The 14,889-nt window shown below is 37.1% G+C and overlaps 1 protein-coding gene across 2 annotated transcripts in view; it reads left to right on the top strand.

The window, feature by feature from the left end:
• DIAPH3 (diaphanous related formin 3) overlaps positions 1–14,889 on the top strand; it is a 565,809-nt gene that overhangs the window by 210,825 nt on the left and 340,095 nt on the right. For both annotated transcript variants that reach the window (XM_067016329.1, XM_059042398.2), the window contains 2 exons: positions 11,217–11,321; positions 13,966–14,268. In XM_067016329.1, coding sequence (XP_066872430.1) covers positions 11,217–11,321; positions 13,966–14,268 — 408 coding nt within the window. The remainder of the gene's footprint in view (positions 1–11,216; positions 11,322–13,965; positions 14,269–14,889) is intronic.

Below are 14,889 nucleotides of genomic sequence, written 5' to 3'. Positions count from 1 at the left end.
TTATGGAGTATAATTGCTTTACAATGGTGTGTTAGTTTCTGCTTTATAACAAAGTGAATCAGCTATACATATACATATATCCCCATATCTCCTGCCTCTTGTGTCTCCCTCCCACCCTCCCTATTCCACCCCTCTAGGTGGTCACAAAGCACTGAGCTGATCTCCCTGTGCTATGTGGCTGCTTCCCACTAGCTATCTATTTTACATTTGGTAGTATAGTTAAGTCCATGCCAATCTCTCACTTTGTCCCAGTTTACCCTTCCCACTCCCTGTGTCCTCAAGTCCATTCTCCAGTAAGTCTGTGTCTTTATTCCCATCTTGCCCCTAGGTTCTTCATGACCATTATTTTTTTTTTTAGATTCCACATATATGTGTTAGCATACGGTATTTGTTTTTCTCTTTCTGACTTCACTCTGTATGACAGAATCTAGGTCCATCTACCTCACTACAAATAACTCAATTTCGTTTCTTTTTATGGCTGAGTAATATTCCATTGTATATATGTGCCACATCTTCTTTAACCATTCATCTGTTGATGGACACTTAGGTTGCTTCCGTGTCCTGGCTATTGTAAATAGAGCTGCAGTGAACACTCTGGTACATGACTCTTTTATGGTTTTCTCAGGGTATATACCCAGGAGTGGGATTGCTGGGTCATATGGTAGTTCTATTTTTAGTTTTTTAAGGAACGTCCATACTGTTCTCCATAGTGGCTGTATCCATTTACATTCCCACCAACAGTGCAAGAGGGTTCCCTTTACTCCACAACCTCTCCAGCATTTATTGTTTGTAGATTTTCTGATGATGGCCATTCTGACCAGTGTGAGGTGATACCTCATTGTAGTTTTGATTTGCATTTCTCTAATAATTAGTGATGTTGAGCATTCTTTCACGTGTTTGTTGTCAATCTGTATATCTGATTTGGAGAAATGTCTATTTAGGTCTTCTTCCCATTTTTGGATTGGGTTGTTGGTTTTTTTGGTATTGAGCTTCATGAGCTGCTTGTATATTTTGGATATTAAACCTTTGTCAGTTGCTTCATTTGCAAATATTTTCTCCCATTCTGAGGGTTGTCTCTTGGTCTTGTTTATGGTTTCCTTTGTTGTGCAAAAGCTGATAAGTTGCATTAGGTCCCATTTGTTTATTTTTGTTTGTATTTCCATTTCTATAGGAGGTGCTTCAAAAAGGATCTTGCTGTGATTTATGTCATAGAGTGCTCTCCCTATGTTTTCCTTTAAGAGTTTTATAGTGTTTGGCCTTACATTTAAGTCTTTAATCAATTTTGAGAGTATTTTTGTGTATAGTGTTAGGGAGTGTTCTAATTTCATTCCTTCAAATGTAACTGTCCAGTTTTCCCAGCACCACTTATTGAAGAGGCTGCCTTTTCTCCATTGTATATTCTTGCCTCCTTTATAAAAAATAAGGTGATTTTATGGACGGGAGTTTATGTCGGGGCTTTCTATCCTGTTCCATAGATCTATATTTCTGTTTTTGTGCCAGTACCATACTGTCTTGATTACTGTAGCTTTGGGATATAGTCTGAACTCAGTGAGCCTGATTCCTCTAGCTCCATTTTTCTTTCTCAAAATTGCTTTGGCTATTCAGGGTCTTTTGTGTTTCCATACAAATTGTGAAATTTTTTGTTGTAGTTCTGTGAAAAATGCCATTGGTAGTTTGATAGGTATTGCATTGAATCTGTATATTGCTTTGGGTAGTATTGTCATTTTGACAATGATGATTCTTCCAATCCAAGAACATGATATATCTCTCCATCTGTTTGTATCATCTTTAATTTCTTTCATCAGTGTGTTATAGTTTTCTGCATAGAGGTCTTTTGTCTCCTTAGGTAGGTTTACTCCTAGGTATTTTATTCTTTTTGTTGCAATCGTAAATGGGAATGTTTCCTTAATTTCACTTACTGATTTTTCGTTGTAGGTGTATAGGAATACCAGAGATTTTGTACATTAATTTTGTATTCTGCAACCGTAGCAACTTCATTGATTAGTTCTAATAGTTTTCTGGTGGCATCTTTAGGATTCTCTATGTCGAGTATCATGTTATCTGCAAACAGTGACAGTTTTACTTCTTCTTTTCCAATTTTTATTCCTTTTATTTCTTTTTCTTCTCTGCTTGCTGTGGCTATGACTTCCAAAACTATGTTAAATAAGAGTGGCGAAAGTGAACATCCTTGTCTTGTTCCTGATCTTAGTGGAAATGCTTTCAGTTTTTCACCATTGAGTATGCTACTTGCGGTGGGTTTGTCATACATGGTGTTTATTATGTTGAGGTAGGTTCCCTCTGTGCCTACTTTCTGGAGAGTTTTTATCATAAATGGGTGTTGAATTTTGTCAAAAGCTTTATCTGCATCTGTTGTGATGATCATATGTTTTTTCTGCTTCAGTTTTTTAATATGGTGTATCACATTGATTGATTTGCGTCTATTGAAGAATTCTTGCATTCCTGGGATAAACACCACTTGATCATGGTGTATGATACTTTTAACATGCTGTTGGATTCTGTTTGCTAGTATTTTGTTGAGGATTTTTGCATCTATGTTCATCAGTGATATTGGCCTATAGTTTTCTTTCTTTGTGACATCTATGTCTGGCGTTGGTATCAGGGAGATGGTGGCCTTGTAGAATGAGTTTGGCAGTGTTCTTCCCTCTGCTGTATTGGAGGAGTTTTAGAAAGATAGCTGTTAGCTCTCTAAGTGCTTGATAGAATTCACCTGTGAAGCCATCTGGTCCTTGGCTTTTGTTTGTTGGAAGATTTTTAATCACAGTCTCAATTTCAGTGCTTGTGACTGGTGTGTTTATATTTTCTATTTCTTCCTGGTTCAGTCTCGGAAGGTTGTACTTTTCTAAGAATTTGTCCATTTCTTCCAGGTTGTCCATTTTATCGGCATATAGTTGCTTGTAGTAATCTCTCCTGATCCTTTGTATTTCTGCAGTGTGAGTTGTTACTTCTCCTTTTTTCTTTCTAATTCTATTGATTTGATTCTTAACCCTTTTTTTCTTGATGAGTCTGGCTAATGATTTATCAATTTGGTTTATCTTCTCAACGAACCAGTTTTTAGTTTTATAGATCTTTTCTATTGTTTCTTTCATTTCTTTTTCATTTATTTCTGATCTGATCCTTATGATTTCTTTCCTTCTGCTAAACTTGAGGTTTTTTTGTTCTTTCTCTCATTGCTTTATGTGTAATGTTAGGTTGTTTATTTGAGATATTTCTTGTTTCTTCAGGTAGAATTGTATTGCTATAAACTTCCCTCTCAGAACTGCTTTTGCTGTATCCCATAGGTATTGGGTTGGTGTGTTTTCATTTTCCTTTGTTTCTAGGTATTTTTGATTTCCTTTTTGATTTCTTCAGTGATCTCTTGGTTATTATTAAGGATTGTATTATTTAGCCTCCATGTGTTTGTATTTTTTACAGATTTTTTTCTGTAATTGATACGTAGTCTCATAGCGTTGTGATTGGGAAAAGTACTTGATATGATTTCAATTTTCTTAAATTTACCAAGGCTTGATTTGTGACCCAGGGTATGATCTATCCTGGAAAATGTTCCATGAGCACTTGAGAAGAATGTGTATTGTGTTGTTTTTGGATGGAATGTCCTATAAATATCAATTCAGTCCATCTTGTTTAATGTATCATATAAAGCTTGTGTTTCCTTATTTATTTTCATTTTGGATGATATGGCCATTGGTGAAAGTGGGGTGTTAACTTCCCTACTATGATTGTGTTACTGTCGATTTCTCCTTTTACAGTTGTTAGCATTTGCCTTATGTATTGAGGTGGTCCTATGTTGGGTGCATAAATATTTACAATTGTTATATCTTCTTCTTGGATTGATCCCTTGATCATTATGTAATGTCCTTCTTTGTCTCTTGTAATAGTGTTTAAAGTCCATTTTGTCTGATATGAAAATTGGTACTCCAGCTTTCTATTGATTTCCATTTTCATGGAATATCTTTTTCAGTCCCTTACTTTCAGTCTTTATGTGTCCCTATGTATGAAGTGGGTCTCTTTTAGACAGCATATATATGGGTCTTGTTTTGTATCCTTTCAGCCAGTCTGTGTTTTGGTTGGAGCATTTAATCCATTTACATTTAAGGTAATTATCGATATGTATGTTCCTATTACCATTTTCTTAATTGAATTGGGTTTGTTATTGTAGGTCTTTTCCTTCTCTTGTGTTTCCTGCCTAGAGAAGTTCCTATAGCATTTGTTGTAAAGCTGGTTTGGTGGTGCTGAATTCTCTTAGCCTTTGTTGTCTATAAAGATTTTCATTTCTCCATTGAATCTGACTGAGATCTTTGCTGGGTAGAGTAATCTTGGTTGTAGGTTTTTCCCTTTCATCACTTTAAATATGTCCTGCCACTGCCTTCTGGCTTGCACAGTTTCTGCTGAAAGATCAGCTGTTAACCTTATGGGCATTCCCTTGTGTGTTATTTGTTGTTTTTCCCTTGCTGCTTTTAATATTTGTTCTTTGTATTGAATAGTTGATAGTTTAATTAGTATGTGTCTTGGTGTGCTTCTTCTTGCATTTATCCTGTATGGGATTGTCTATGCTTCCTGGACTTGATTGACTATTTCCTTTCCCTTATTAGTGAAATTGTCAACTATAATCTCTTCAAATATTTTCTCAGACCCTTTCTTTTTCTTTTCTTCTTCTTGGACCCCTATAATTCGAATGTTGGTCCATTTAATGTTGTCCCAGAGGTCTCTGAGATTGTCCTCAATTCTTTTCAGTCTTTGTTCTTCAATAGTTATTTCCACTATTTCGTATTCCAGGTCACTTCTGCATTCTTCTGCCTCAGTTATTCTGCTATTGCTTCCTTCTAGGGAATTTTTAATTTCATTTATTGTGTTGGTCATCATTGTTTGCTCTCTAGTTCTTCTAGGTCCTTGTTAAAAATTTCTTGTATTTTCTCCATTCTATTTCCAAGATTTTCGGTCATCTTTACTATCATTACTCTGAATTCTTTTTCAGGTAGACTGCCTATTCCGTCTTCATTTAAATGGTCTGATGGATTTTTACCTTGCTCCTTCATCTGTTGTGTGTTTCTCTGTCTTCTCATTTTGCTTAATTTACTGTGTTTGGGGTCTCCTTTTCGCAGGCTGCAGGTTTGTAGTTCCCGTTGTTTTTGGTTTCTGCCCCCAGTGGCTAAGGTTGTTTCAGTGGGTTGTGTAGGCTTCCTGGTGGAGGGGACTACTGCCTGTTTTCTGGTGGATGAGGCTGGATCTTGTCTTTTTGTTGGGCAGGACTGCGTCTGGTGGTGTGTTTTGGGGTGTCTGTGACCTTTTTATGGTTTTAGGCAGCCTCTCTGCTAATGGGTGGGGTTGTGTTCCTGTCTTGTTAGTTATTTGGCATAGGGTGTCCAGCACTGTAGCTTGCTGGTCGTTGAGTGGAGCTGGGTTTTAGCATTCAGATGGAGATCTCTGGGAGATCTTTCGCTGTTTGACATTACATGGAGCCGGGAGTTCTCTGGTGGACCAATATCCTGATCTCGGCTTTCCCACCTTAGAGGCGCAGGCCTGACACCCAGCTGCAGCACCATGACCCTGTCATCCACGTGGCTCAGAAGAAAAAGGAGAAGAAAAAGAAAGAGAAAAATAAAATAAAATAATAAAAAAAAATTATTAAAAATAAAAAAAATTGAAGAAGTACTAGAAAGAAGAAAGAAAGAAGAGAGTAACCAAACTGAAAATCAAATCCACTAATGATAACAAGCGCTAAAAACTATACTTAAAAAAAAAAATGGACAGACAGAACTCTAGGAGAAATGGTAAAAGCAAAGCTCTACAGACAAAATCACACAAAGAAGCGTACACATACACACTAAAAAGAAGAGAAAAAGGAAAAAAATATCTATATATATAAAAAAAGAAAAAAAGGAGGAAGAGAGCAACCAAATCAATTAACAAATCTACCAATGATAATAAACTCTAAATACTAAACTAAGATAAATGTAAAACCAGGAACAAATTAGATGCAGAAAGCAAACCCCAAGTCTACATTTACTCCCAAAGTTCACCGTCTCAACTTTGGGATGCTCGTCTATTCAGGTATTCCACAGATGCAGCCTACATCAAGTTGATTGTGAAGATATAATCTGCTGCTCCTGAGGATATTGGGAGAAATTTCCCTTTCTCTTCTTCGTTTGCACAGCTCCTGGGGTTCAGCTTTGGATTAGCTCCGTCTCTGCGTGTAGGTCGCCCTCTGGCTTCAGTTCTTCGCTCAGACAGGAAAGGTTAAAGTAGCAGCTGATTTGTGCGCTCTGGTTCACTCAGGCCGGGAGGAGGGAGGGGTACGGAATGCGGGGGGAGCCTGCAGTGGCAGAGGGCTGGGGATGTTGCAACAGCCTGAGGCGAGCCATGTGTTCTCCTGGGGAAGTTGTCCCTGTATCACGGGACCCTGGCAGTGGCGAGCTGCACAGCCTTCCGGGAGGGGAGGTATAGATAGTGACCTGTGCGTGCATACAGGCTTCTTGGTGGCTGCAGTAGCAGCCTTAGTGTTTCATGCTTGTCTCTGGTGTCTGCGCTGATAGCCGTGGCTCGTGCCTGTCTCTGGAGCTCGTTTAGGTGGTGCTCTGAATCCCCTCTCCTCACGCACCCAGAAACAATGTCTTGCCTCTTAGGCAGGTCCAGACTTTTTCCTGGTCTCCCTCCTGGCTCGCTGTGGCCCACTAGCCCCCTTCAGGCTGTGTTCATGCAGCCAACCCGTCCTCTCCCTGGGATCTGACCTCCGAAGCCCGAGCCTCAGCTCCCAGCCCCCACCTGCCCTGGTGGATGAGCAGGCAAGCCTCTCAGGCTGGTGAGTGCTGGTTGTCACCGATCCCCTGCGCAGGAGTCTCTCCACTTTGCCCTCTGCATCCCTGCAGCTGCGCTCTCCTCCATGGCTCTGAAGCTTCTCCCCTGCCACTCCCCGTCTCCACTAGTGAAGGGGCTTCCCAGTGTGTGGACACCTTTCCTCTGTCATCTCTCCCTCCTACTGGTGCAGGTTCCATCCCTATTCTTTTGTCTCTGTTTTTTCTTTTTTCTTTTGCCCTACCCAGGTATGTGGGGTGTTTCTTGCCTTTTGGGAGGTCTGAGGTCTTCTGCCAGCGTTCAGTGAGTGTTCTATAGGAGCAGTTCCACATGTAGATGTATTTCTGATGTATTTGTGGGGAGGAAGGTGATCTCCACATCTTACTCCTCTGCCGTCTTGAAGGTCTCCCTTAAATTTGCTTTTAGAATCATTTTTAGGTATACAGTATTCATATATGACTGGTGTTAAACTTGATAACTTTTTTAAGACATTGTTTTAAACTTGTAAGCTTTTCATGTAAATAGAAGAAAGACCTTGATCAAGGTTAGTTGTCTCCTTTTAGTCAGCAGTTATATGTCTTAGGTATATTCAGAAAATATTTTTTGCTCCATAGATGATTTCTATTGCCATACCATTTTGTATGTGTCAGCAAGAATTTTTCTCTGATAGCTTTATAAGGACACATGTAAATACTTTGCTTTAGGCAGGAAGCTATCATGGTTGCTAGACACATTCTTTATTTTTGTGCATAAATTTGAAAAATGAAGACCAGAAATGTCAGAAAGTACATAGAGAATATTGAGTTATCCACCTTCTTGTACAGATGCACTAATACATTTACCCTAGGGAATGAAATTAAGCAGAGCTTCAACCTTAACTGTGTTTCTTGACATTTTTGCATGTAATTTTGTAAGCATAATACTGCTCTGCTAACTCTTTTGGAGAAGAAGGCTATCATATCAGTTTTTATAAAGTACATCTTTAGTGGAGATTCATTTTATCCCCAAGGCTACTGTGATTTGAGTATAGATATAAAAATGCTAAAGCACACTTTATATTTCGTCTGATCCTTTTATAGGGGAAGATGTAGAAATTTATCTCTTTGGTAAGTAGTACAGATACTCTCTGTATAGGGGAAGATGTAGAAATTTATACAGATAAAGTTATAAAGTATAAATAAATAAAGTATAAAGTATAAAGTAATAAATAAAGATAAAGTAATACAGATACTCTCAGTATGGTCAAGTTAATTTAATAAGTTTTCTTTGAGTGTACTAATTATGACTGGTTGTTTTTACAGTTTTATTTTTATTCCTATATATAATTCTTTTTCCTTTTGCATCTTATTCTAGGCCTATAAGGTAGGATAGTGTACATATTGATATTGTGAAAAAGACTTCTTCATTCTTACTCTCCTAAGAATTTAGTTTTTTATTTCTTGCTAAATAGCAGTAAACATTGGCTGAGCAGTCGTATAAAGGAGAGTAGAGAAAATGACCTCTCAAAGATTTTTGAGGTTGGGAGATTGAGGACCTTTAGTATATGACATTGACGTTGTTATACAACATATAAAGGAAGTTGTGACAGAAACAGGCTCATGACTTCACTCCACAAGTATTTATTGAGTTAGGTGATGAATAAAACAGAAAAGGTTCTTGCGATCAGTGAGCTTCCAGGTTGGTGGGTGTTATTGAGGTGTGTGATACTACATTTTGATAATTTTGTATTACAGTGTGGTAATTGTTGTGGTAGGAAAACCCTATGTGGTTTGTAAGTCTATAGACTTACAAGGGAAGACTTACCCAAGGAAGTAAGAGCTAATGTGAGCCCTGATGGATTAGTGTGAGGCAACAAGGTGAGATGGCCGAGGAGGAGGCATATATAAATTTTTTCTTTTTAATAAATTTATTTATTATTTATTTTTATTTTTGGCTGTGTTGGGTCTTTGTTGCTCTGCGCAAGCTTTTTCTGGTTGCAGAGAGCGGGGACTGCTCTTCGTTGCAGTGCGCAGCCTTCTCATTGCACTGGCTTCTCGTTGCGGAGCACAGGCTCTAGCCGTGTGGGCTTCAGTAGTTGTGGCATGTGGGCTCAGTAGTTGTGGCATGCAAACTCTAGAGTGCAGGCTCCGTAGTTGTGGCACACGGGCTTAGTTGCTCTGTGGCATGTGGGATCTTCCTGGATCAGGGCTCGAACCCATGCCCCTTCATTCGCAGGCGGATTCTTAATCACTCCGTCACCAAGGAAGTCCTGGAGGCATATATAAATTTATTTTGAATTTCCCATAAGTATCTCAAGTTTAATACCTTCAAAACCAAATTCATCATTCTTGCCCATAAATATGTCATTCCCTCAAATTATAATACTTTGTTGCTGGCTTGCAAAGCAACAGAACAATGTCGTGATCTTAGATATATTCCCCTCACTCATTTCCTTTGTTCAGTCAGACACTAATATTTTGGATTGTGTTTATATATATATATATATATATTTTTTTCTTTTCTTTCCGTTACCCTATTTTCTACCTTCATTTAGGAAGGGCTTCAGTTCTTGCTTGGATAACTTCAGTAGCTCTACACTCATTTCTATGCCTCTAGTATTTATCTTTCAGTCCATTGTCCACACTGCTGCTGGTTGGGTTTTCCAAAGTGCAAATTTGATTATGTTGTTTTCTTATGATAAATACTCTAATAGCTCTCTATAGATTTTAGTTTTTACAAAAGAGAAAAAAGCTTCTTGGTTTATTGTGAAATTCCTTTCCAAAGTTTCACTCCTGTCTACCTCCAGCTTCATCCTGTGCAGTTTGTTCTCATACCTCCTTTTGTGCCCCTTACAGGGGATGGCTTGTTATTCATGTACACTCTGTGCTAGTCACTGTACTTGAAATGCAAGCGACACTTCTCAGCTAATGACTCAAGTTCTTTAAACCTGAGATCAAGCATCATTCCTTCAGGAATGATGCACATGCCTCCAGTCTTTCTCTCTTTATTGCTGGTAATTTTCATAGATTTTGGGTGGTTAGTTTGCTTTGACTTTGCCACCAGACACTATGCTTACTAAACACAGTGATCATACTCTCTTAAACTCTGTACCCCTGCTACTCTGAGAAACACATAATAGTCATGCTATGAGATATTTATTGAATAAAGGAAAATGATGGTATAGGATCAGATATCAGGGGGTACTTAGATATTAGCGTTAATGAGTGTGGCTTTTATAATGAAGCCACTAAAGGTTTAAGAGCAAAGGAGTCATGATATATGTGCTATATTTTAGATGGAACAGCGGTATTCAAAAATCAAAGTTTGTAGAGAAGAAGATAATATTGGCTTTGAAAATACTGGAATGCTTTCTTAGTCTTGAAAAATGTTCATTAAGTTAGAAATATATTTATAGACTGGTTTACAGTCTGGCATGCAGATGTGAAGCTGAGCTGGTGATAGGGACTTGGAAGCCATCAGTGTATAGAGCCCCTAACCCTAATCCTAACCCTGAGCCCAACCTTAACTCTCTCAAGGCTACATTTGTGAAATATTTGTAGTTTCTTAAATGATTATTATTATTTTTATTTTTAAAAGGCAGTCAAATACTTGTTCTTCATTATGAGACAGTACTCTATTTGAATTCACCTCTGCTAGTAGAGGTGTTTAGTCATGATGATGGCAAGGTGAAGCTGTTTGAATACAGGATGGTGACTTGTGATGAGTGGCTGTATCAATTAGAAAACTCATTCAATTCACCAAATTTTGTTATTTGCCTTCCTCCCACAAAGTGTTGCACTAAGGACTTTGAAAGACTAATTTATCATTAATTTCCCAAAGATTAATGACAAATAAAATGGACTTTATCCTCTTAAACTGTTGTTGAAGGTTAGAGCCTGCATCAGGTCCTTAAACCTCATGATGTTGTAGTAAGAAAAAAGAAAGTAATTGATGCATTTACAAAGTGGAGTTATTTATTAATAAACAAAATATTAAAGTGGAATTCTTTTAAATCATGTTGATAAACTTCAGACAAGTTTCAAGTATAAGTTTTTGCAGGTAGGGGTCAGGGAATTCAGTACAATGCCTAGCTCTCTATTATTTTACACAAAGTTGCAATGATATTTAGGGACTTTTAAGAAAAATCCCAGGGTTCCAGGTAACTGTGGGCCCAGTTTGTTCTGCTGAGAGGAGATGGTCGCAGATTTCATTTCTGACTTTGTCTGCTCCTTTGCAAATGAATGATTTTGGTGGGACCTAGAGGGACCTAGAGAAGAGCTGTGGGTGACTTAGCAAAAACCTACCACTCCTTTCATAAAAGTTCTACCAACAGATCATTAGAATCAAATTTCTAGATGAAGAATAGTGCTTTTTATTTTCATCTTTCTCTCTTTCTTGTGTGTTTTTGTTTCTTTTTTACTTTTCAGTTTGAAAAAGAGTTTACCGACCACCAACAAACTCGGGCTCAATTGCAGAAAAAAGAGGCAAAGATTAACGAGCTTCAAGCAGAGTTACAAGCTTTTAAATCACAGGTAAAATACCATCTACCTGGAGTGAATTTGGGTATTGAAAGCTCACCAGGGGAACAAAGGTCGTAGCATATCTTCATAGCACCAAAATGTTGAAACTTTAATTTCCCTTGTATGTTTTCATATTATTGTTTATATGTATTTCTATTCTGCTGTGTTTATTTTTAAAATTATTTTGCCCCTTTTTTTCTGCTTGCATTTTTAAGAACGTCTAAACTTTTACTAATCTGCCTCCTTATGTTTCGTTTGGGTTTTGTACCTGATGTCACATTTTTGCTAGGTGATTAAGCATTAAGGGTAAGAAAGTCTTTTATTCTTAGATTTGTCATTCATCACTGATCTTTATCCCACTACAGAAAATTATTGCTCAAGCTATTTATTTTTTGAAAACCTTCAGCCTATAGGTACCTTGCAGTGAAAGATAACCTCTAGCTGAATGAGAACATTTTCTGATAATTTTTCAATTTCCATAAGTAAACAGATTTAAAACATGACAAAAAAGAGAGCAAATCTGGATTATGGAGCAGATAATGCATACACTCACATACGCTCTCTACACATAAAGCATTTAGGTAGCAAGAAATACATCATCTGCACGTTTTAAATGGATGAGAGTAAGGAAGTAGAATTTTCACAGCTAAATTTTTTCATGTAGATTTACACATAAGATGATGAGCAATAAGTATAGTTTTGCTGTTTTCCTTTCTTCCTAATTTATGGTTATGTTGAAATAGTCTTAGGTATACTATTTCTCATGTTATTTTGAGAGCTTGTTTTCTTTTATACTTTAGTGTATAGTTTTGTTGCAGAGTCTGTCTGAAGATACCCTAAGAGCTATCTGTTAGTGTTCAGTTTTGGAAAAAAAAAAAATTAGAATCTATCTACCAGAAAATTCTCAATGATCATCTTTCTTTAGTGCTGCAGGAGAAGGTACCACAATTTATTGAAAGTTTTCATCTTTCTTATGTGGCTCCTTGTCTCTCATATCAAAGAAACATTTGTGTTTTTAAATTTCAGATTGAGTTATAGACAATGGCTAAAATATTCATGAAAAGTTTTTCCTGGTCTGGGCTAGTATAAATTTAGACTTCCCTTTCTTTTTATTTTTTCCCAGTTGAAGCATTACTCATAAATCTACTCTAGAAAATTTCAGTTTATAGAAAACATATTCACCATGTTTGGATATGTTTTTGCTGCATGTGCTTTTATATAAAATGGGAATATATTTACATTTTGAAACAGATTAAATCAAGGAATCTCCTGTGTTGTTTTAAATTGTATACAGTGATGACCTTTGTTTATGTCTATTAGAGGAAAGCCTGTAATTAGAGACTTGACACTGGCCACAATATTCATTTTTGAATAACAACTGACAAATACTTCCTTTGGATAAGTTTGTATTTCTCATGAAATCTATGCATTTGTCTTAATTACTTCTCTTTGATCAAAGCTATGCTGATTATAAAGGTTATGAATAAAATATGTTTTATTATCTGTGACTTCATTCCTCTAGTCACTTAACAGCCAAGTACTTACTGTTAGGTGCTGGGGATAGAATGGGGGGCAAGGTGGTCACAGTGTCTGGCCCCATCAGTGTTAAGTCTGTCACACCCATCAAAATCTAGAGCAGAAATTCAACCACACCTTTGTTTTAAGACATTAATTGTTAACCATAAATGTATACTGAGTGTGAGTATAATGTACATACATCCTTAATATTGAGAGGGCTGTGCTATTCATGATCACAGCAACCCAGCATAACACTAAAGTGATTCTTCTTTATACCTAATGTTTTTGATAAGGCATGTTTTTTTGACTGTGGTCTCAACTTCTCTTAAATACTTCTTCTTTGTGCTGACCTTGGATATTGATTTCAAGCCTTTATACATGATCTATTTTCCCTAATTATGCCATAAAACTTTTAAATGATTTATTAATACTCCTATAGCTATATGGCTCAGAGTTGAAGTTAGTAATTTCAGGAAATAACCATATCACAAAAAATTATTTATCAACCCAGATCACCTTTATGATAGTAAAAATGCATCTATTGTTATTATGCCATGGAAACATAAGGACAGAAGTGCCTAGTGGTCACAGGGACCAGATCATGACATGCTCTTGAAGGTCCTACTAAGAACCTTAGATTTTTTTTCTCAAGGGCAAAGGCACGATGTGGCAATATTACTTACCTCTCTTTTTCTGGATCTTATTTTTTTTTACTTACCACTTAAATGCTGGTGTCCTGTAGAATTCTGTATATAAACCTTTCCTCATGCTACATACTCTGGGTGAACATATCTACACCCATGGCTTCTTCAGCTGTCCTGTAGAGACTGCTGACTTTCAGATCTTTTAGGCCTATGTTGCCATTTGCCTCCTGGTCATCTCCACCTGGTTGGCCATAACTACATCAAAACGGGGAGTAATATTTCTGACAATTACATTTTTATGAAAACAAAAGCTATAATATTCTTAAATTGGGAAAAAAAATCTTTGAAATTTTGTTTTCCGGTTAAACCACATGACATTACTGAAATTCAGTTGTTTTTGGTTTAAAATAATACGTTATTTTTGAGAAAAGTGTACTTTAACGTGTTTTATAGAGAGTTCTTTGTCATATTTCTAATTTTTCTTTCCCCTATAGTTTGGTGCCTTGCCACCTGGTACCTATTTGCCTTCTTCAAAAGAAAATGGAACTGGCCATGCAGCACTTCCTCCACCGCCGCCACTGTCCTCTTGTGGAGGCTTGCCCCCTCCACCCCCACCTGCACCCCCTCCCCTTCCAGGAATGCCCATGCCATTTGGTGGTGGTCCTGTGCCTCCACCACCTCCCCTGGGATTTCTCAGTGGACGAACCTCTCCCCCACCACCAACCCTGCCTTTTGGGTTAAAACCAAAGAAAGAATTTAAACCGGAGACCAGCATGAGAAGATTGAATTGGTTAAAGGTAAAACAGAAATATATAGAGAAATAATACTGTTACCTACATTAAAACTTGAGTATAATTGTATATAGTTTCCAATGGGAACCCTATTCAAAATGACATTAAATAAACAGGCATTATTTTAAATAAAAATGTTGAGTCAAAGCCCTTTGCTATTAACTAAAGCTCTCTGGTTTATAAATTGGGTAGGAATTGATGTTAGTTGTTACAATGGGATTTGATTGTAATTAAATTGTCAATTCAACATTATTGTGGTTATACTGTGTATTTTGAAGTGTTTTTCAAAAGTACAAAAAAATTAGTATTCTTAGGAACTTTTTTATGTTGGTAGCTATTGGGAAAAGTATTACTACTTGTCAGAAGTGGATAGTTAGTCGAGACATAGGAATTCTGAGTCCTGCAGAATGATGGTTTCATGGTCACATAAATAGAGCATTGCTAAAGACTAGGAGAAGTATAATTGAGAAGAAACAAACTTCATTTCATTCAACTTCAAATCCCCAAGTATTTGAGAGTGGAACCTTTTTTTTCCCCCCTAATAACACATTAACTTCCTGCAGAACTTATATTTTATTGAACATACTTTAGGAGAAAAATCTTACAGAGATTACTTCATAAACATCT

Source organism: Kogia breviceps, chromosome 16, assembly GCF_026419965.1.
Source record: "Kogia breviceps isolate mKogBre1 chromosome 16, mKogBre1 haplotype 1, whole genome shotgun sequence".
NCBI classification, from domain to species: Eukaryota; Metazoa; Chordata; class Mammalia; order Artiodactyla; family Physeteridae; genus Kogia; species Kogia breviceps.
Note: the sequence above shows the minus strand (reverse complement) of the source record. Positions and strands in the feature narration are given on the sequence as shown.